The sequence below is a fragment of the Pinus tabuliformis genome, chromosome Q (genome assembly GCF_031772625.1).
Source record: "Pinus tabuliformis cultivar Carrire ecotype Pingquan chromosome Q, CPIR1, whole genome shotgun sequence".
In the NCBI taxonomy this organism is placed as follows: domain Eukaryota; kingdom Viridiplantae; phylum Streptophyta; class Pinopsida; order Pinales; family Pinaceae; genus Pinus; species Pinus tabuliformis.
Window position 1 is genome coordinate 1,044,072,672 of NC_142296.1, and position 24,303 is coordinate 1,044,096,974.

General features: G+C 39.9%; 1 protein-coding gene across 1 annotated transcript in view; it reads left to right on the forward strand.

Moving 5' to 3' along the window:
* Positions 1-24,303, forward strand: part of CTC1 (conserved telomere maintenance component 1) — a 227,368-nt gene that overhangs the window by 82,368 nt on the left and 120,697 nt on the right. The window contains exons 7-8 of the mRNA XM_089385741.1: positions 11,757-12,038; positions 23,944-24,048. Coding sequence (XP_089241867.1) covers positions 11,757-12,038; positions 23,944-24,048 — 387 coding nt within the window. The remainder of the gene's footprint in view (positions 1-11,756; positions 12,039-23,943; positions 24,049-24,303) is intronic.

A 24,303-nucleotide genomic window follows, 5' to 3' on the forward strand; every position in this document is an offset into this window, starting at 1 on the left:
TATTGCCCTATTTCCTAAGTTGAGTTGAGTTTATTTGAGCTTGTTATTTCTAAATGCTGGATTGATAGCCTGTATGCGTGGTCGACTATTCTATGTAGGCGAAATTTACCATTAGCGCAAGGTTAAGTGGAAACGGAAAGTGGGAAGGCTACAACAATTCGATGTGAGGGGCCACAACAGGGAGTAAAGATCGAATTACTACAAAGAAAACACGACATCTCGGAAGTAGTAGTTCATGGATCAATTCCAAGTCCAAGATATGATCTATTGAAGCGCAGGTACATTAGGAGTTGAGTGTCCATGATAGCAAAGGCCGAGACTTGGATCGTTGGGCAATTGATTTGAAGGGATTTAGAAGAGAGCATGCTCTAGATCTAATATACCTATTCCTTATTAAAACCAGTTGGTAATTTAATGTTTAGGTTGCATGTCATCTTTTTGTAAGAAAGAACTTCCAATTTTGCTAAATACTGTTTACAAGCAAGCTAATTAACTTAAGACGATCGGAATAACACCTTTGCTCTACAAATGATTGATGGCAATAAGATTGCTATGGTTATCAACATACTTACGAGTTAATCTTAAAGGAACGACTACAGGGTCCCAAATCTATTAAAAAGTAATAGGAGCGAAGGTAGTGTTCAAACTGCTTTTAACATCAAATTTAGTGGCTTGTTGGTTAGAAGATGGAGTTTTTGCAACAACTTTTTATTGCAGGAGACAAGCTTGGTGGTTTGTTTCCATCAAAAAATACCCTCTTAGCTCACCATAGAAGGTGCCAAAATGCCTGCATAGGGTGGATTAGACACCTTCCTAACTGATGCAAGCAACTATGGTTCCAAAAGTGACTTACGAGGGTGGGCATAGGTTACTGAGACACGAGGATAAGGAGGTATGGCTTGCTGTTGCAGATTTTTTAAGTGAGCTTCTAAGACTTACATCTCCTAACATTTCGTATAAGGAAGATACCATGCGGGAATTCTTGCAATTGATTGTTGAAGGTTTTGGCATGTTAGGGGACATCAAAAGTCATTCTCTTAGCTCACCATAGAAGGTGCCAAAATGCCTACACAGGGTGGATTAGACACCTTCCTAACTGATGCAAGCAACAATGATTCCAAAAGTAACTTACGAGGGTGGGCATAGGTTACTGAGACACAAGGAAAAGGAGGTATGGCTTGCTGTTGCAGATTGTTTAAGTGAACTTCTAAGACTTATATCTCCTAACATTTCGTATATGGAAGATACCATGCGAGAATTCTTGCAATTGATTGTTGAAAGTTTTGGCATGTTAGGGGACATCAAAAGTCATTCTCTTAGCAAAAGGGCTAAGATCCTAGAATTAATGGCAAAGGTGAGATCATGTGTTATCATGCTTGATTTAGATTGTAATGATATTGTCCTATAGATGTTTCATCATTTCCTCACTACCATCCGTAAGGATCATGTCACAACTACCCAGATCACATGAAGGCCATCATGATCGCTATTATTGATGAAAGTGACGTTATTTTCTAGCCTATAGTATCTTTGTTGTTGGATGTTATGGAATGTTGAAATTTCTAAGTCTAACACGTTAGAAATTCTTCCTGCATTATTTGGTTTATTTCACCTACTTGTTTATTCCTTTACAAGTTATTTAACCTTATAAATACTGAAAATAAACACAAATGCAGTTTCAACTCATCTACAAATCATCAGTTGAAATAACAGACAAACACACAAGGGACATTGTTATTTTTGGACAATCGTCCCTGGAAAAACCCAACTTGGGAAAACCGGTGCAATAGTTCTGAGGGTTTTATTATTAAGCAGCTTTCTTGAGTACAACTAGGGTGCCAAACTGACTCACCCACATAGATATCTATTTGGCAGTAATACCTCTCTTCGGAAGCAGATATTTAGCAAGTCCGCTCCACAAAAATCCTTCGAACTCTTCTCTGAGGCTTTGCGTCAGCATTCCTGGCCTCTGCATAGCTCTGAAACCCCCTGCGTCAGCCTTCCTGGCCTCTGCGTAGCTCTGAAACCCCCTGCGTCAACCCTCTGCTGCTCTGTGTTGGCTCTCTGGCCTTCTGCGTCACCCACGCAGGCCCTACTAGCCTCTGCGCAGTCTCACTGGCCCTCTGTGTGGCTCCTTCTGGCTCTGTGTAGCCTCCTCAATCACTGCGTTGGCCCTCTGACACTATCGCTACCTCTCTGCTATGCACTCACTGCCCCTCGCTGCAACTTAGATCACTTGTTCGAATTTTCTCAGCAAACGCCGCTCTAGAAAATCAAATTGACTGATCAATCTTGGTGTGTATCTGCAATTGACCCTCAAGCCTCCTCTTATGCTTTTCCTGTTAAGTCTTCAACGACCGAGATTAAGTCTCTAATGAACGACTAAGATTAGATTTGGCTTGATCCATGTCATTTAGAACATTCTAACCCAGTTTTATATTAATACCCATTAATATTTTAATTTTCCTAAGTTTAGATTTAGGAAATATTAATTATTTTAATATCTCTCTAACTGGGTGGAATTTCCCCAAACCGTTTTTGGGTCTTGGAGATCTCATGTGGTTTAGTCTCTCCACCAATTTTTGTGGCTAGAGCAAACAAATAAGGTTACTTCAACAACTGCTTAATACTTGGTATATAATGTGGTCAAACAATGTGAAGGGAAGTTAAAACCTTGTTTGAGGAGGAGTTGGTTGAGAAGGTTTGTGTGGTTGCACACTTTGTGTCATCTACAAATGCCATCACACAGAAGGATGGTTGTAGTAGTATGGGCCAAAGTAGTGCTTCACCAGGGCTATCAGGTGGTCATCACCATGAACATACGTTGGAAGAGGTTAAAAAGGGCCTTTTAGCGATAAAGGAGAAAACCAGGGCACTAAAGGACAAAATATCACAATAAGATAGTGAGCTTAAGGCATTGGGAGCTAGGAATGCGAGGATAATTGATAACCTTGCTGATATTGAGAGACAATTGGGAATGATAAGGAGGCAACGACAGAAGTCACTCTTGAATTGTGGAGTTGCCCTCTTCAACAATACATAGAAAAGGCTTGTGACATATATGAGCGGTTATTGAGGCATAAGATTGGGATCAATGAGGAAATGAGAACCCAATCTTGTAGGATACTTCCACTGGATGGCAAACACATTGGGATACAAGATTAAGAGATAGAACTTTGTCATATTAACATCCCAATTGTAATCAGAGTATCACAATGTCAGCATGGTTGTATTTTGTAGGAGTTGTCGATGGCTAGTGGAAGAGACATTTTGTTGGAGATCATGGACTCCAGACTATTAGTTTTTGTAGCATAGGACAAGTGTTCTAGTCTTGACTTTGGTCAGAGAGGCTAAGAAACACAAGAACTCTAGAACCCAAAAATCATTTCTAGAAATTCCACCTAGAGACGACTTAATTAAATTAATTGATCAATAATTAAAAATGCCTAAGTCTAACTTAGGGAAATCAATGAATTAATGAGAATTAATTGAGAAAGGTGAGAATTCTCGAGAAACTGACATGGATCGACTCAGAGATGATCTTAGCCGTTGATGAGGATTTAATCATGGCCATTAGTGAGCCAACGAGAGATTATAAGAGGAGGTCTATGGGGTTGGAGCTAGATACACTTGAGATCGATTTTCCTTGGTAGGTCGAGCTATCCAGCAACAACAGTTGAGTAGGGAAGAGGAGTTTGAGCTAGAGGGGAAACATAGTTAGTGAGGGGCAGACATAAGTGATTACGGAGGAAGATTTCCAGTTTCGGAGAGGAAGTGAGAGGAGGCCGAGTTTATTCTCCAGGAGGTTGCGTAGGGGCTTGCGTAGAGGCTCATAGAGGCAGTTCGATTTGGTTGAGAGGCAGGTTGTTTCTGGTGCCGGAGGCAGTGAAGATTTCCAGAAGGTCTAGTTAGTGATTTCCGGATACAGCCACAGGCAAAACAACTAACTTAGAGATAGTTTTGGAGGAGTGCGAGTTTGTCCTATGCAAGGACGGTGTAGAAGTCCAACGCAGGGGTTTTTCTGGATTAGATTTTTGTGGCCAATTTGGGCTAGGATTGCTTGTGGAGGAGGGTAAAATTCCCTCAATAATTTTGCGGGATTTTCTTGTTGAGGATTGCCAAGTTTTGGCATCCAGTTGTACTCAAATTTTCATTGTTGCATAATAATAAAATCCTCATCAGCTGCACTAGTTTTCCCGCAATGGGTTTTTCCGGGCACATTCGTCAAAAATAACTGTGTCAAAATTATTGTTTGTGTGCTCTATATTTCTCAGTTTTCAACATTGTATTTCCGCAACGTTTTTTATTGTGAAGAAATTGGAGTGTGATTAATTTGCTATTTTGTTGTAACAAAATAAACTGCATAATTTATTCAGTTAGAAGAATTAATTCCGGTTGCTGCATTTCAAGGAAAATCTCACATGTATCAGAGCTAGGTTGATCAGACAGGAAGCTCAAAAGTGGAAAGGAAAAACCTTCCATATTTAGAGGGAGTTTGGCAGTTTGATTTCCAGGTTTGCGCAAAGCCAACCATGCAGTGCAAGTTGTTGGGCAAGTGTTTGATTTTCCAGTGGCAGGTTGCAGGAAAGATTTGAATTGCTGAGGAGCAATTCCAGCAAGGAGTAGGTGAGTAGATTGGTATTTTTCGCTAAGCAGATTCTTGATTTGGGCGTAGTTATTTTTGCAGTTGCAAAATCAACGTGGGTGGAAGAGAAATTGCACATTGAGGAATTTTTTCTTAGAGGGTTTTCAGTTTCAGTTATGAAGGAAATCCAAAATTTCCAGTTCCGGAGGCAAAACTAGCAGGTACAACTACGCACTCCAGAAAGGAGTGCGAATAACAGAGCAGACAACTAAGTAGGAGAGGGAGGAGATTATGGTTTATTTTTTTTCCAGTTTTTGAGTTTTGTAGTGTAATGTTCCAAACTTAAACAAATAATGATATACAAAAGCCAATTCAATTTATGCACATAAAAATTAAACAATCGACAAATACTTATACACAACAGAAATGAGAACTAGTTGAGCCATTTTATTTATTAATGGAGCAATGTACAATAGTGTGGAAAGAGAGCCTGGGCTTGCCTCAAGGGCAAGCTAGACAAAACCCAAGTGTCAATAGTAATCCCAAGTGGTAGAACGCAACTGCCCCTCTAAAGCTTTGCGTCGTCTCCCAATAACGATAATTGCTGGCTAGAAAGGAGCTGCAAGAAATTTCGCCTTCGGTGCTTGGAAAATGATGAAACTTCAACCACAAGCTCCTTGGCCAAATCCCACAAAAACCCAGAAAGGGTTTAGCCTGAAGCCAAACACCCAAATTCGACCTCCTTTATGATCTATGCCCTCCAAACAACTCCAACGATACGACCTGCAACAAATGGCCACAAAGACTTTCTACAAGCTTTGGAAAGGGATCAATCTTCACCCTGAATAACAACTCCGACCTCCATGACAAAGCTCAACCTCAAGGGCTGATACTCTACCCACGAAATGAGCTACCAAACACCGCCTCTTCGTTGGTCCAGGTAGTGCAAATGTCACATTGCCAAGCATGGAGCTCAATCAACTCCCAAACTCCCCCAAGGGATGACAATCCTCCTTAGCCTCTCCTCCGGAAAATCTCACAACAAAACTCCACTGCTTAGCTCCACAAACAACTCAGTCTCCTCTCTCACTGCGTCCTCCAGAAATACATACCACCTGGAAGGAAATGCTACTGCTGGAAATCACAATGTGAATCTCCTCCTGAAGAAATGAAAGAAATCTTCCTAGGGTGGCACTCGAGGTCCCCCAAAAAAGGGCGAGCTCTTCGCTTGAAGAACTCGTGCTAAATAGCTAGTGACTCGACTAAGCAGCTTGAGCAACCAAGAGAAATCAATATACACTCGTGAATGAATAAGAAGAGGAGAGTTGCCCTCCTTATATAATTTTCGTGTTGGGACTTTTTCCTCCATTTCGTCCTCCATCGTGGGCCCCAGTTAACCAACACCATGCAAAAGTTATCTCCCCTCCATGTATATCGAACTAGGGAGTGCATAATTCCCTAGTGAGGGTGGCCCCCATGTGTAACATAAGTACAAAACAAAACATCTTCTCCTAGTCTAATCTCCTAATAGCGTTGAATGGGATCCACTAACTCCAAAATTGGCCCCATAATACAAAAGTAAATATTGTCCCAAAATGATTTAGGAAGGGACATGACACGTAGATTTTGTAGCTTTGTAGAGATCGCTGTATGAGATTGCGAGAAGAGGCTGTGCAAGTTAGCTAGAATGCAAATCTGTGTAGTAGATTGACATCCAGTTACCAGAGATAGCTGTTGGAGGAAGTATGAGTTATCCAATGCGAGTTGCAAAGCGAAGAAGGGTCCCAGCCAGGGACTAGACTTGAAAAGAGATAGTGGGGCACCAGATCCAGGAGGAGTATGAGACTCCAACGTGCTAGTGGGGCAGGGTCCAACACAGTTGCAACAAGGAGATCAGTTGAATCAATTCTAGATTGTTGTAGTGGGACCATCACCCTTACTACAGGGGCCCACAATATCATAGTAGCATGTTTAGTCTTAGCAGGTGCAGTCAATTATTCAAATGACTACTGAATGGCTAGTTGTAGTCAATACTCGAGAGACAGTTCCACAACTAGTTGTAGTGACATAAGCAGTGCAAATTGCCTAGTTGCAGGATGTAGGTGCAGTTCCAACGAGTAGAGATTTCTAGCGCAAAGCTACACACTCTAGTTTCCAATACTAGAGGACAGTGCGAGTTGCCAGGAGGAAGTAGAGGGATTTTCCATAGGGAAATCGATACTTAGAGGGGGTCTAGTTTCAGAGGGAGCAACCCTATGGAAGCTAGTACTTCTCGATCTGGGGATATTAGACACATTATTGCAGTAGTTGTAGCAGCAATGCGAAAGCATCAACAAAGCAGTAGCAACAACAGTATGAGTAGATCAAATTTCGCTTTGTACGCAGTGATGCCTCCAAGGGAGAGGTGGGGAGACATCGAGATCTAGACTCTAGAGTTGTGTAGAGTTGGGCAGGATCCTTCGAGGAGAGCATCAAACATGTGTTTTCTCTTGGATTATTAGCCTTGTTACGGGGGCCCACAATATTCAGTAGCGATGGATCAGTGTTCAGGATGGCGCAGTGAGATCTTAAGGGATAGTGGCAGTCAGATGCTGAAGGTTGCAAAGGAATTGCAGTCTAGATAGATACTTAGTGGATAGTGCAGAGGATAATAGCAGTTAGAGACTCCGAAAGCAGATGCAGAGCCACTCTAGTGACAGTTGATTCAAAGATTGGTTCTTAGTTGCAGTAGTTGAAGCAACAACAACAACAACATGAGATCAGTTGCAACATAGTGCAGGGTTAGCAGTAGTATAAAGTGTAGTGTCAACAACAACGCAGACGCAGGTTGGCTCAGCTCAGAATCGCAGATAAATTAGAGTTGTGCAGTGGCTTGGTGGGTATTGGCAAGTTGCCAAGTTGTCAGACACCAGCAACGTGCATGGGAGGATGTTATGAGACAATAGAACACCTTCCTTGCTAAGAGCGAGTGTTAGTTTTTGTAGCATCGGACAGGTGTTCTGGCCTCGACTTTGGTTTTAGGCTAAGAAACACAAGAACTCTAGAACCTAGGAATCGTTTGTGGAAATTCCATCTAGAGATAACTCAATTAAGGTAATTGATCAATAATTAAAAATGCCTAAGTCTAACATAGGGAAATCGATTAATTAATGAGAATTAATTGAGAAAGATGAGAATTCTCTAGAAACTCACATGGATCGACTCATAGATGATCTTTAGCTGTTGATGAGGATTTAATCATGGCCGTTGGTGAGCCAATGAGAGATTATAAGAGGAGGTCGATGGGGTTGGAGCTAGACACACTTGAGATCGATTTTCCTTGGCAGATTGAGCTGTCCAAGAACACTAGCTGCGTAAGGAAGAGGAATTCGAGCTAGAGGGAAAGTAGAGTTAGTGAGGGGTATAGATAGTGATTCCAAAGGAAGATTTCTAGTACCAGAGAGGCAGGGAGAGGAGGCCGAGTTTATTCTCTAGGAAGCTGCGCAAAGCCTCATAGGGGCAGTTCGATTTGGCTGAGAGGCAGGTTGTTTCAGGTGCCAGAGTCTGGGAAGATTTCCAGAAGGTCTGGCCAGTGACTTCCAACGACATCTATACGCAGAATGACTGACTCAAAGGTAGTTCAGGAGGAGTGCAAGTTTGGCCTACGCAAAGACTATGTAGAAGGTTGACGCATGGGTTTTTTCGGAGCAAATTTCTGTGGCTAGTTTGGGCCAAGATTGCTTGTGGAGGAGGGTAAAATTCCCTCAATAATTTTGCCAGAGTTTCTTGCTGAGGATTTCCAAGTTTTGCCATCTAGTTGTACTGAGATTTTCACTACTGCATAATAATAAAACCCTCATCTGTTGCACCGTTTTTCCTGCGTTGGGTTTTTCCGAAGACATTTGCCCAAAAATAAATGTATCACAATTATTGTGTGTATGCTTTATATTTCTCAGTTTGCAACGTTGTATTTCTGCAACATTTTTTACTGTGAAGAAATTGTTGTGTGATTAATTCGTTATTTTGCCGTAACAAAATAAACTGCATAATTTATTCAGTTAGAAGAATTAATTACAGTTGCTGCATTTGAAGGAAAATTTCATACAAACGTGTTATAGTTGCAGTTAACATCTCTTGCAACAGAGATCCTCGACAGTTAGACTGGAGGGAGATTATGATTGGTACCCTATCAAGTGGGAAATTTATAGGACATTTCTAGTCAAGGGTTCAATGCAACAAGAGTGTTAAGGTATTAAGAATTCCCTATTTGGCAGTGGGATCCGAGTGGGTCATTCAATTATATGGCAGAGTTTGATCTACCTATTTCGCAGTGGGATCCAGGTGGGTCATTCCATTGTATGACATTGTTTGATCTCCCTATTTGGTAGTGGGATCCAAGTGGATCATCCCATAATATGGTAGGGCTTGACCAAGCATGGGAACAAAACTAGAAGGGAGGAGAAAACACTATAACATAAACTTTTCCCAAGAGATTATCATCATACATACTTATGGGAATTCTTGTTGATTGGATTTCTTGCTGGTTGGGGAAGATTCCGAGGATAAGTTTACTTGTGAGTACTGGAGGTTAGAGGTTCTACTAGTGGTTGTTGGACAGGATGATGAAGACAATGGTTGAAGCAAACGTAGGGGCATTGAAACTTAGGTTCCTGGCAACAAATTTCTAGTTTGCAATTATATTAGATTAGAGCAGTAAAAGCTTCAAGCAAGTATGATGAGGGATTCGGTAGCAGGTATACCAATAGTGTAGGGTGGTAGTTATAGTTTCAAGATGGTTGACCAAATGATGAAGCTTACGATCCCATTGGAGTAAAACATTTCACCACGTGACAACCAACATAGTGTTTAGAAATTATCAGAGCAAGGGGGCAACGAGCAACTCAACATGGGAGAATTGTTTCAAAGTTGCCTCAACCTTGTGGGAAGACTAGTAGCAACAATTTTGTTGGAGGATATATACTCTAGGAAGCTGTGTGAAGCAGAACAAGGGAACTACTTGCAGTCTAGAGATAGGAGTAAGCAACAAGCATGGGGTAAGCCAATGGGGGCAAAGTTTCCAATACGGGATAATTCATGGAGAGAATATTGGGTAGCAGATAGAACATGGAGTGACCATGTTTGTCATCACATTATCAGTTGGTATTTTAGGTGGGTGAGGTCATTTCCCATGATTTCATCTCCTAAAAGTAACCTTAGATCGAACATGCGATGACAATTATATTTGCGGGATTTTATCTTAGGAGGCCTTCTAGTTGCATTTGGGATATCGAAGCATCCTTGCTTAATTCCGAGGGATGGTGCAAGGTATGCTGGAGAAGGGGATCATGAGGAGCTATATTCTTCATTCTTATCGGGAATTTTTGGGGAGCATGACCTACACCTTTATGATATGACAGAGTGCGGTAGGATTGGGATGATATAGGAATTGGGTAAGGAAGCATTCTGTAGATTGGTGTGGAATCCTGGTATTGATGTTGGAATTGCTTAGGGTCAAGCAATTTCAGGGAGGAGGATTGTAATGCCCCTTTTTCTGGGCATTGGGAAACAAAGACTAACTCAGTAGGCTAGCCATTCCCATAGGCTACAGATTAAAAATAATAACTAATTAGTTAACTAAAAAGTGACTAAGGAAAAATAATATTACAAGTCACTTTATTAAAAGAAGAAAATGACCCATGGTATTTAAATTTTAAATAGCCATCTCAATAAAAGGGAAGGAGGAGCTCATTCAAGAATCAAGGGTGTGATTGGATGTTTCGTGATTTGTTTTTCTTGGAGCTTTACGTCAGGGTTTGTAACCTTGAGTGTAGATCTTCTTCGTGATTGAAACTATCCTCCTTAGGGATCAAAACTAGTTTTGGTGCTGAAACATCCACTCTAGCTAGTCAAGAGGGAGAACCACTTTAGGTCCTTCATTGGCGCTTAGCGAGGAGGATGAGATTTTGGGGTGTCTTTATAGAAGGCTGAAGCAGCACACATTTGCAGACAGGGAAGTCCAGCCAGAGGAGGTTTCTGTAAAGGACCAAATTACTCCAGCTTATCTATTTGTCAGGTTTCCTTTCAAAATAAATCTGATGTAATTTCCCTCTTAGTGTTATAAATAAATAACTGGGGGTTGCTGTGGAATTTGTCTACAAGCTCTGTGATTATTGGCTTTATATTTTATTTAAATATGTTAAATTCTTTGCGTAAATTATTGTGTGCCTTTTCTGAAGAAAAATTCATGGAGAAACTTCTGGCAATCTAAATAAATAAATAAAGGGAACATTAAACAGAAGCTGGGGGATAATATGATCTCATTCCATGTTTGATATAGAAATTTCAAATAATTGAAAGTGATAGAATTGGAAAAAATCAAATAAGCATTCATATGTTTATCGCTTTTGAAGGAATGACATGGTCATGAGTAACAATGGAGAAAATATTTGACTCTCTTGGGAAATTTAACAGATTGAATTTTAATTGTAAGGTTTACTTGATGGTTAAATTTGTGTTGGTATTGCGAATGCCTTGGTATTTTTCTTTTGATTAAACAAATAAAAGTAAAATAGCATGTTTGTAATCAGTGTTGCAAATACTGCCTATCTATGATGATATTTCACAAGTTATTGACCTTGCTGATACTCTTCGCCTTATTATTTGATGTTTTTGAATATATGGCAATTGTTTGAAAATATTGTGATATATTGCAAGTAGACATAAATAAAATATGCCAAGGGTATGATAATTTTGCCTATAAAGTCTGACCAGTAGTTTTGCTCATTTTTTGCTTTCTCCCCATGTCAGTTTTCTTTCCATACTTGTGTGGCAATGTGATTATTTGATTTTGTTGTTGCTTTAGATTTTAAAAATTGAATATTCTTGTATTTTTCAATTTGCTGATATTTTCCCTTCCAAGAAGTTTCTTTCTGAATCCTTGGTGATGTACTACCCAAAATGATATTTGCAACACCGCGTTCAATTTCTGTGATTTACAATATATATGTTAAAGCTAATCGAATTCTGGTTTTATATCAAATTTGTTCTGTATGTCATTGATTGTAATAGGATGATCATTGATAGCCCGGCTTTCTTGTTTTAATTTTTCAATACTCACATGCATATTATATAATTACATTTGTTTTTTTTAATCATTTGTTCATTGTGGTAATTTAATACATTTATGTGTTAGATTGCTCCAATAAATAACTTTTGTAGGCAAATTGAATCAATGTGGGTAGATCGGTCTTCTATGATATGGAAAATAAAAAGAGATACACTTACAAAAGATGCCAGAGAATTAACATGTGCTGTGGAAGAACATGCTACCAAGAAAGCATGTGGGATGGAGGAACTTGGTGCTAAGAAATCATGTGGGATAGAACTTGGTGCGAATAAAGATGCTAGTGGGCATTTTGTTCGTCGTATCATTTCAAGCAAGGACCTTGGTGTTGTCCTTGTTGGCATTCTACAGGTATGGTTTTTAAATTCAAAATCTAAATTGTTTTTCCTTTTTTGATTATTATTATGATGGCTCATTATGGTTACTGGGGACACTTATTGGTCTATCAGACTCTATCTTAATGTTGGGGATCTTGGGTAATGATTAATAATCTTGTTTATCATTGATGATGCTAGGTATAACCATAATGCTTGAATTCATTAGGAAATGACGTTTGTAAATTGGTATGTAGATTTATTCATGCAATACATACTATCTTGAATAATTGGTATAATGTATAGATTATTGCTGATTATATGTGGATTGCATGGAAATTGCTACTCTTTAACACATTAACCACGCGGGAATCTATGTATGTCAATTTTTTTGCTTGTTATAGCTTATTATTCATAGATGTGGCCATTATATGATTCCTTGGATGAGCATGTATGCTATGGGAGTGCACCCATTTAGAATTGGCAAAGTGCTAGTTCTAATTTGGATAAAATATCCAGGATGCTATTTCACAAAGCCCTCATTAGGTAAGGCATGAATTCCTCTAATTGTCATGACAATTAAGACAAAATTAAGGCTTAATCCAAAACAGATATAGCTGAGATAGGCATCAAAACACATAAGTGGAATTATATGGTGTTAAGAAGGCCATGAACATAATCTGAGAAGACCATCATTTGTGTCTGTTATCCCAAATCACACATAAGAGCTTGAGCTGCTATTTGCATGGTTTTGTCTCGCTCCATCCAGTCTCGAGAATGTGGCATTACCCAATTTGAGGTTAATAAATGTTTGAAAATCAATTCCTTAATGTGGTCGAATTGAAGCTTAACTGTTCTAGCCTTCTCACAAAAGCTCGCATAGCAGCCACATTATTGGAAGTTTTCTGTTGCTCCACCCTGTTTGCCTCCATCGATTGCACTTGACTTTATGTAACGACCCATTAATAAAATCTTAAACTTTAAAACTTATAATATATATATATATATATTAAATTTTATAAAGTATTTAATTAGACCTTATAAAATGAATTTATAAAAATATCACTTAAACTTTATAGCTTATATAATATAAATGTTACAAAATATGTTATTTAAACTTTATAACTTTTATAATGAAAATTTATAAAGTATATCACTTAAATTTTATAATGTATATACAACAAATATTATAAAACCATAAAGGGAAATGGTAAGCGTAAATCCCAGCTGTCCTAAAAGATCTATATATCTACCACAGTCCATTAATAAAGGGGATCCTACCTACTGAATACTTATTACAGAGCGCCGGGGACAGTAAGAAATATCGGAGAGCCATCAATGCGTGGGACGCGGTGGCTGCAAGTGGGAGGGCGGCCACCGCCAGGCTAGTGAATAAATAGCAGAGGCCTGAACCGGGAGAAGGGGGAAAAAAAACCAGAGAAGCATAGATTCATCAGCAGGAAACTAGGAGAAGGGACTTATCAGTGGAAGAGCTTTAAGTGATCTGAGTTCTGGGCACGGAGGGACAGAGAGCCTCTGTGGAGAGCTTTCTGGATTGAGCAACCAGGTTGCTCTGTCTGGTTGGGTGGTATTGGCCATCTCGAAATTGGGTCAAAACAGCCACGGCATCACCAGCAGCGGGATCGCCAGTTCAGTAGCAGAATCGGAAATCAGCTAGCAGTTCAGGTATGTGCAGATTACAGTTTTATGCATTATTGTTTTCCAATTTTATGAGTATTTATATGTTTGCTGTAATTCGAAACATGGGTACTACACATGGTATCAGAGCCTGTTTCTAACTCTGCGGTACCTTATTGGCCCTACACCTGTAACCACACTATAATTATGTTCTGTTTTAGGAAGAAAACATTTCCGTTGAAACAAATTTCAGGCCAGGTGCTCCAGTTACAGGGCATATGTCGGTTTCTTCATAAAAATCTGCAGCGAAAACCGTTCCTATGAACGGAATAAAATCGTCCGTGATAAACTTCGATCCCCATCTCTGCAAAGAGATCCACGGCAGCCGGTTCCTTCCATTTCTCCGCAGTAAAAACCTAGCCCACCCTTGTCCATTCCATCCCGCTAAAGGCTTAAGCATTCTTTCATTTTTATCACCGCTGAACCCTCTAGTAGAACTCGGGAAGCCATGGTCTCGCACTTGGACGTGAAATAAACCGGGCATTATAAAAGTTTAAACGGCGGGCGAACGATAAATAAAATAAAATCTAGATCGACCTCTCGACTATTAAGATAACGCTCAGAGATAAGGAAGCTTCCCCGAAATAATGTTTGATTTCAGAGGATTTGCGTCTTGATTTCAGAGGATTTTCGTATCTCTTTGCTCCGTATATCGTATAAGGATAGAATGACGATTTGCGTATCTCTTTGCACTGTATATCATATATGTAAGCATGAAATGACGCTGACGGCACAAGAAGGCTGCTATTAGCGCTCTTGTTTGCAAACCTTGTCCTCACTTATCGCGTGGCTTTATGGCGTTATGTCTCATTTCTGCCGAGATTGACCATAATGAGCATCCCGTCAACCGTCGCTGTGAAATTCTCTTTCTTGTCGTGCTGCGTGGGTATTGGCATCGTCCCTCGAGAACTTACCTGAAAACTCTCTTCCCTTTTTTCTTACCTTCCTTATGGGTCCACGGTACCATAAACGCCCGTTCGACCTTATTTTACAGTACAGTAAGAAGGAATGGTTATTAGTTCTGTAAATCAATCCGGCCAAAGAATTGAATTGCGCATATATATTTATTTATTTATTTCGAAGACACTCCAGCGAATGTTTCTAGCTGGTTCAGAGTTGTTGTGGTATAGCCTGAACTTAATCTGGCTTTTATTGATGCTATTTTTGTACATCTTGTGTAAAATGATAAAATTAAATTCAGTTTCTTCAAGTTTCCATACAGTTTGATTTTATATAATACTGTTGAACAAATTCGATAGTTAACGGATATTCTTTGTTTACTACCTTTCACTTGTTTCAGAGTTTCAGCAAGTACCTCATCGTATATCATGAGCTTAAATCTTCTTTTTATTGATGCTGGTCTTGTATACCTTGCATTAAACCATAAATTAAACTCATTTTCGTTGAGTTTCTATACAACTTGATTTTATATAATACAGTTGTAAAATTGAAATAGTATTAATATGTTCTTTGTTTACTGTCCTTAACTTGTTTCAAAATTTCAGAAAGTACTTTGTACTCCTTAAATTGCAGCACACTAAATTCTTCAATACTGTTTTGTCAATTACCATTTCTCTAACCATTGTATTTTGTATTGATTGCTTGAGTGATTATTCTGTTGCTCCTTTGTTGTAAGATCAAGATTTCAGTTTTTTCTGGTTAGTGATTTGTTGGGACTTTCCTTATCTCCATAGTCTAGAAACACGTTGCCATTAATTAGAAGAACATTACTGGGCTGGTACAGGTTCACAGTATGGATCAGGAATCCCTACCTGACTTCTGTCCATCTAAATGTTTAAACAGCTTGATCAGGACCTCGCCCCAAACGATAGTGTTTATCGATTCCTGGCATTTCCTTGCCTAGAAAGGTAAAAAGGAGTCACATTCTTCGGAGTTGACCAGTCAAGTAAGGAGTAAAATTCAGGAAATAAAGAGTGAAAACAAAGACAGATGACAGAAAATTATCAGGCTTCAGGCTCCTTGTGTCCTTGCCAGAGTGATGTTGGGATAAATGGGAAGTTAGGGAGAGAATCACTTGTTGACAAACTTAAGTTACTGAATGAATTCAATTAGTTTCACCTTCTGTGAAAAGTATTTGACAGGTCATGAGTGTTACAGTTCGCCATGTGGAGTGAGCTTAATTAGAACAACATTATATTCAGGATTTTTATCAGGACATGTCCATGGTAAATTTTGCGGCCAAAGGTCAAACTAATATGGGAACAAAACAACTTTTTTTTCTTTTATGGAGTAAACCCTTATCCAAGTAATATATTCAGGATATAGGTATATATGACCTCCCTTAAATGTAATAGCCAGATTGAGGTATGACAAGTATGTTACCATTGTACATTATAGCGAGACATCTAACATTTTCATCTTGTGAATGTTATTAGGTAAATAAACTTTAGATGCCTTACCTTGGGAGCTAATACCCATACACTTCTGCATTATTCATACTAGGATAGAATACCCCGCATTAGGACAAGGAGGTCGCGAGACCACCCTCCTTGACCTCGGTACCAGTAAGATCCGCCTAGCGGGTAAAAATAGCAAAACTATACCCGTTTATAAATGTGAAGTTGCAAAGAAAATTGTGATAAAATTCGGATATCCGCCTCAAATTTTTTTAAATTATATAAATTTTATTTTGTGTTCAGGGACCATTACTATGGTAAGGACGTATGAGCGACGACGACGTGACCAGGCAGCATCATCGCCATCAATGCCGCCACCGCCACCGTCGCCATCGCCATCCCCGTCACCCTCGTCACCACCAAGGCAGCCGTCAACATCAAACGCTCCAACGCCAGAGTTGACTGTGATAGTGAACTCTTTGGAAGCCTTATTGGAGACACTAAAGGAATCAGCTAAGGCTAAAAACAAAGAGGAATTTCAGCATGTAGCCACCAGTTCAGCGGAACCAGATAATTTGGAGCCCAGAAGATCGAGAGAAGACATCTCTAGGGAGCTTCAGAAAATTAGACTCCCAGAATTTTCGGGAGGTCGAGCTGGTGAACGCGCTGAGGCATGGTTGGAAGGAATGAACCGGTGCTTCAGGTTAAGAGAATATTCACCTGCAGCAAAAACAAAAATTGCCGTGTTTCAACTAAAGGAAAGTGCCTTGATTTGGTGGGGAAACCTGGAAAAGCAGCTACACCTTACATCAGATAACGTTCCTTGGGATCTGTTTGAGGAGAGGTTCCGCGCGAAGTATTTACCTCCATACTTTCAACAACAGCAAGCCAGAGCCTTTCATACACTAATCCAGGGAAGTAAAATGGTGGAAGAGTACGAAATAAGGTTTATGGAGCTGGTAAAATACATTCCCTACTTAGACTCTGATGAACGTCAAGCTGAACGCTTCATATTTGGGTTAAACCCTCGCATCAGAGCCTTGGTAAGTATGTGGAAACCATCATCCGTAGCCGAGGCAGTCGAATGTAGCCGTTATGCAGAAGAGCACCTTGGAATCAAAAAGGATATGGGGCCAGCAGGGCCTTTTCAATCAGGGTTTCCAGGGAAGGCTCCCCGGAACGTTTTCAGAGGAGGTAGCTCGAGGCCACCTTACGGTAGCAGGTTTACCCCAAGTGTGGGGACAAGAGTTCCCATGGCAGTAAACACTATAGCCGCAGAATCGTCCAACACCAGACCTTGGGCATCGCGAGGGACTACCGGTAGAGGAAGGAGCGCGAGAGGAATCAACATGGGAGGACGCGGCTCGTTCTCTAGAAATTCACACCTTGACTCAAGAGGATCAGCGTAGCTCAATTGTTGGGGGTGCGGGGGGCCGCATTTCCAGCGTAACTGCCCAGAAGCGTCATCGGATATATTGCAAAGGACTGGGAAGGAGCCGGTATCAGCAAACTGAAGTAATCATAGAATTCATGCAGTAGTCAACCACGACCAAGCAGCCCATCAATCCACTGTAGTGGAATCTTCAGGTATTATCAATGGTGTAAAACTCAAAATCTTATTTGATACTGGTGCCACAGATAGTTTCATTTCGTCATATGCATTAAACAAATGTGGGTTGGCAGCTCGTAGACAAAATGATTTCCACCAAGTGGAAATGGCCTCAGGAGAACTCCAAACCGTGGGCTTGAGTGTGGATCAATGCAAAATTGACCTAGGGGTCTGTTCGACTAAACTAAGAGTCTATGTCACAGCCTTAGGGACGTATGACCTTATCATCGGTATGGATTGGCTGGAAGCTCACCAAGCTTGGGTGGACTGTTATGGAAAAAGGATTTTAGGCGTAAATGATGAAGGAGAAGTAATCCAAATTCAAGGAATCAAGAGGGAAGTTTCCTTACGCTACATTTCGGCAATGCAAGTGAAGCGTTGTTTAAGAAAGGGTTGTCAGGCTTATGCAATTCACGAAGTAAGCCAGGAAAAGGGGCCATCCTTAGAACAATATCCGGTGTTAGCCGAGTTCCCGGATGTATTTCCAAAGGAACTGCCTGGATTACCCCCGGTAAGAGAATTGGATCTCACTATTGAATTAAAGCCAGGTACCCAACCGATCTCAAAAACACCTTATAGAATGACAGCTCCAGAACTTCAGGAATTGCAAATCCAGTTGAAGGAACTACTCGATATAGGGCTTATCCGGCCCAGTACCTCACCTTGGGGCGCTCCGGTAATTTTTGTGAAGAAGAAAGATGGATCCTTAAGATTATGCATAGACTATCGAGACTTAAATCGAGCTACAGTAAAGAATCAATACCCTATGCCGCGAATCGATGATCTTTTCGATCAAATGAAAGGAGCTGCCGTCTTTTCAAAAATTGACCTTCGATCAGGGTATCATCAGCTAAGGATTTCTGAAAATGATATCTCTAAGACTGCATTCCGGACACGTTTTGGGCATTATGAATTTACTGTGGTACCATTTGGGTTAACAAATGCGCCAGCCGTATTTATGAATCTTATGAACAGTGTTTTCCGTCAGTATCTTGATAAATTTGTACAAGTCTTTTTAGATGATATTCTCATCTATTCCAAGAATGAAGAAGAGCATAAAGAGCATTTACGGCTAGTATTGTCCTGCCTTAGAGAACGTCAGTTATATGGAAAACTGTCCAAGTGTTCTTTCTTTCAGGAAAAGATTCATTATTTGGGTCACATCATATCAGGTGAAGGGATTTCAGTAGATCCTGAGAAGGTAAAGGCGATCATGGAATGGCCAATACCGAAAAATGCACATGAGATACGAAGCTTTATGGGCTTAGCAGGTTATTACCGGAGATTTGTGGAGGGATTCTCCAAAATCGCAAAGCCAATCACGACCCTCCAGCGTAAAGGTGTTAAGTATGAGTGGACCGAGGAATGTAATAATGCATTCTCTGAACTCAAAAGACTACTCACCAGTGCACCAATCCTAAGAGTCCCTGATATGGGCAAAGACTTTACGGTATGTACTGATGCATCCAAGCAAGGGCTGGGTGCAGTATTGATGCAGGATAAGGGAGTGATAGCTTATGCTTCCAGAAAGCTAAAGCCTCATGAAGAACTCTATGCTACTCACGATTTAGAGTTGGCCGCTGTAATGCTAGCTTTAAAGATCTGGAGACACTATCTGGTAGGACGAAATTTTACACTTAAAAGCGACCATCAAAGTCTACAATATTTGTTCACCCAAAGAGACTTAAATGCCAGGCAAAGGCGATGGAGTGAATTCCTAAGTGAATATGACTTCGGAATATCATATATTAAGGGAAAGGAAAATGTGGTAGCCGATGCCTTAAGCAGGAGACCCCGGATATTTTCTCTCATACCCATTAAAGTGGACTTAAGACAGCGAGTACTGGATCGTCTTATAAAAGACAGCTGGTATTTAAAAGTGAAGGCGAGTCTTGAAGGAATTAAGGCAAAAGACTCAAAATTTGCAGGCTATGAATTAGAAAACGATGGGATCCTGCGATTCCATGGAAGGATGTACATCCCTGATGATAAAGATCTTCGAGATACCATCCTTAAGGAAGCTCACAAAGCAGTATATTGTGCTCATCCTGGAGTAGGGAAAATGTATGCAGATACCAAGAAACTCTTCTTTTGGGCAGGCATGAAGCGTGATATCACTCAATTTGTTGCAAAATGTATGGAATGTCAGCAAGTAAAGGCAGATCATTGTCACCCAGCGGGCCTCTTACAACCCCACGACATACCTATGTCTAAATGGGAGACCATCTCTATGGATTTCATCACTGGACTACCTCTTACTTCTCAAAGACACAATGCCATTATGGTAGTGGTGGATAAATTAACAAAAAGCGCCCATTTTATTCCGGTAAGAGATACTTATGATGTTGCTGACGTGGCTCGAGTATTCATAAATGAAATTATCAGATTTCATGGAGTACCTAAGAAGATTATATCCGATAGAGATTCGCGATTCACTTCCAGATTCTGGACGCGCATGCAGACAACCTTAGGTACTCAGCTAAATTTAAGCACTGCTTACCATCCTGAGACTGATGGGCAAACTGAAAGAGTAAATCAAGTACTTGAAGACATGTTGCGAATGTATGTAATGGATCAGCAATCACACTGGGAAAAGTATTTACCCTTGGTTGAATTCGCATACAACAACAGTTACCACAGTTCAATTGGGATGCCTCCATTTGAAGCTTTATATGGCAGACCTTGCCGAACATCGTTAAGTTGGGACAGGTTAGAAGATCGAGTGATAATAGGACCAGAATTAATCCATGAAATGGAAGCGCAGGTCAGACAGATTAGACAACGATTAAAGGAAGCACAGGATAGACAAAAGAGTTATGCTGATGCTCACCGAACTGATAGGAGGTATGAAGTAGGGGACCAGGTCTTCGTCCGCATCAAACCAAATAAAAGTACTATTCGATTCGGAAAAGGGGCAAAGCTGTCACCCCGATTTATAGGACCGTTTAAAGTCATGGAAAGAGTTGGACCTGTTGCCTATCGTCTTGCCCTGCCACCTCACCTGCATAGAATTCATAATGTATTTCATGTTTCTGTGTTAAGACATTATGTAGCTGATCTATCTCATAACATCCAGTGGAAAGAATTGCAGGTATCGGACGAGGGAGTCATCACGGTCGAACCGTTACGTATACTGGAACGTAGAGTTCGACAGCTGAGGAACCGCCTGGTGGACCAAGTTAAGGTCCAATGGGACAAGTATAGTCCTGGATCAGCAACTTGGGAGAATACAGAGGACATATGTCAGAGATACCCTAGTTTATGTCCATTTTGAAGAACTTTACACTATGTTTAGTATATATCTACTTCACTACTGTCAGAGACCCAAAAACATTTGAATGATTAGTGATAAACATGAAACTTTGTGGCATAATATATGTTTAAATTCCTGCTGGTACATGGATACCAAAATAATATGTGTTTAATCCCTGCTGGTACATGGATACCAAAACAATATATGTGATTATTTTACTAAATTATAAATGTTGAAGTAAAGTTAAGGCCGTTAAATGATTTTACTTCTGGTAGAAATTGAAACAATATAAATATGTTTTATTTTTATGCATGTCAAAGATGAGCAACTGAAATAGAAGACAGGAAGTGAATACATCCTAAAGAAAAGTCAGAATACATGCATAGAAAATGACAAAATTCTGTTATGCTGTAGTATCATATGTAGATAATACATAAGTTATTTCGAATATGCTGATGCACATTTTACAAATGCTGGGTAAGTGTAAGATTGCAGATAAACTATGATTGCAGATAATTGATCCAATTTTTGAGATGACCACGTGATGACAGAACCTCAGATCAGTTAAAGCTCAAAGTGATTCTATGATAAGGTGATTAGCCCAAATTTTACTGGGAAGGGTGGAGGTGTTACCCACCGTTTATACTTCGAACCCTGGAGTCATGGGAGGACTGTGCGAGTCACGCTCCCCTAGACGTGTGATGATGACTGTCGGATGCCTACTGAGAATCAGGTCGGTATAACCGACGCTGTCACCTTAGAGTTATGAATGGTTAGGTCAGTGAAACTGACGCCACGGCATACTCCAGTAGAGGACGGATAGGATGGGAGCGGAAGAGATTAGGAAGGATAGGATGATTTTGATTAGCTTGGGGACCTGGATAGAAAAGGTCATGTCCATTAAAACCTTGACCCTAAAACGCTAACTTCGGGACGAAGTTTTCAGAAGGGGGGATGTATGTAACGACCCATTAATAAAATCTTAAACTTTAAAACTTATAATATATATATATATTAAATTTTATAAAGTATTTAATTAGACCTTATAAAATGAATTTATAAAAATATCACTTAAACTTTATAGCTTATATAATATAAATGTTACAAAATATGTTATTTAAACTTTATAACTTTTATAATGAAAATTTATAAAGTATATCACTTAAATTTTATAACGTATATACAACAAATATTATAAAACCATAAAGGGAAATGGTAAGCGTAAATCCCAGCTGTCCTAAAAGATCTATATATCTACCACAGTCCATTAATAAAGGGGATCCTACCTACTGAATACTTATTACAGAGCGCCAGGGACAGTAAGAAATATCGGAGAGCCATCAATGCGTGGGAGGCGGTGGCTGCAAGTGGGAGGGCGGCCACCGCCAGGTCAGTGAATAAATAGCAAAGGCCTGAACCGGGAGAAGGGGGAAAAAAAACCAGAGAAGCATAGATTCATCAGCAGGAAACCAGGAGAAGGGACTTATCAGTGGAAGAGCTTTAAGTGATCTGAGTTCTGGGCACGGAGGGACAGAGAGCCTCTGTGGAGAGCTTTCTGGATTGAGCAACCAGGTTGCTCTGTCTGGTTGGGTGGTATTGGCCATCTCGAAATTGGGTCAAAACAGCCACGGCATCACCAGCAGCGGGATCGTCAGTTCAGTAGCAGAATCGGAAATCAGCTAGCAGTTCAGGTATGTGCAGATTACAGTTTTATGCATTATTGTTTTCAAATTTTATGAGTATTTATATGTTGCTGTAATTCGAAACCTGGGTACTACACTTTACAAGTGGGTTCTCCTTGAATGCTTTTCAATTGCATCTGTACTCTCGCTCAGAATCTCTCTTACATCTCTTATATCTCCGTTAAACTCCTCAAATTCTTTCTGATGGATATGGAAACATAGTCTCCTTGCCATGTCAATCAGGGTCTCTTTATAGTTTAACAAAGCACCTTCTCTAGTAACATGAAAATGGCAAGAAACAAGTCTTTCTACACTAAGCTACTCTAATTGTTGGGTGGTGTGAGGGGTATATCTTCATGCATACAACAATCATCAGTGCTGAAAGGATGAGGTGGTGAAAGAGAATTAGTGTTATGGGGTAAAGGACTGGAGTCTCTTTACCAAGTGGCTTAGAAGGAAAGGGATTGTTAAGGGATAAGAGATTGGGTAGGAGAGTGGCGACGAGGAGACATGAATGTAATCTAGATGTACTACATTGCACTGTTTAAATTTCACATCATGAGCACAAATCTACACTTGGAACTTCAAACTTATGGGTGAATCTGAAAATTTCTTAAACTGATCTGAGAATTACTGTGGATATTCTACTGGAATAGTTTGTCACAATAGATCTTACAATATTTTGAAACCTTTTAGTATGCAGTTTATTACCTTTGTTCTCAGATTTATTGTTACTAGCGTAGTGCTCAAAATTATGGAAATAGTTGACATTAAAATGAAAGAAACAAGGAAATGAACACAAAATCTACACAAATGAACACACGCTGTGACCTGGGAAACCTAGCTAGAAGGTAAGGCCTATGCTTTGCTTTCTTTTTCTTAGTTAAGAAATGCAAGTAGAAGGAAAGGGTGGTCACTATGGAGTTGCCATGGACAATGTGGCTAGAATGGCTGCTACAAAATCTTCTACCTTCTCTTTCCCACTCTTAGATGCTCTGGTCAACTATGGAATAATAAAAATACCAACAGAATTGAACCACTTCTCTACCTAGATGCCCAATATTTAACCTAGTTGGATAGTCATCTAGGGTTAGCCTGTTAGGTTTAGGTTTTTGCATGCCTCAACCCTTGATTAGTGTTAGGGTTTTGGACCCTCTAGAATCTCCTTGAAAGTCCACTTTGATATGGCCAAATAAGAATGATGGCCTCATACACATTCACAAATTTATGGTGATTGAGCCTATACGTTGGTTTATAAATTGAATAGTTTTTATTGCATGCATGATCTTTCGAAAAGGGATGGATCTAAATAACAGTGAATCTATTTTCAAATATGCTATCAGGCTTCTCAGGAATCGGGGCGGTTGCAGTTGGTAGATGCAACAGGAGCTGTAGATGTGGTTGTACCAGATTTTGTCCTGCATTCATCTATGGAACACTTTTATGAGGTTTGTCCTCTTTGTTTTTGTTTATATGTTGCTTTATAGCAGGACTTTAGTTAGTAGCATTCCTAAAACTATTCAATACATGTTTCTTTTGTATGGAGGTTTACCTTCCATCGTCTGGTAGCCTATTTGATAACTTTATGGAATGGACTTACCAGCGTTATCTCTGATAAACAAACCACTTATAGACTATATTGTGCTTTGGAATATGGATACGGTTTTTTTTCAAAAGTCGTTGCAACTTATATCAATCATATA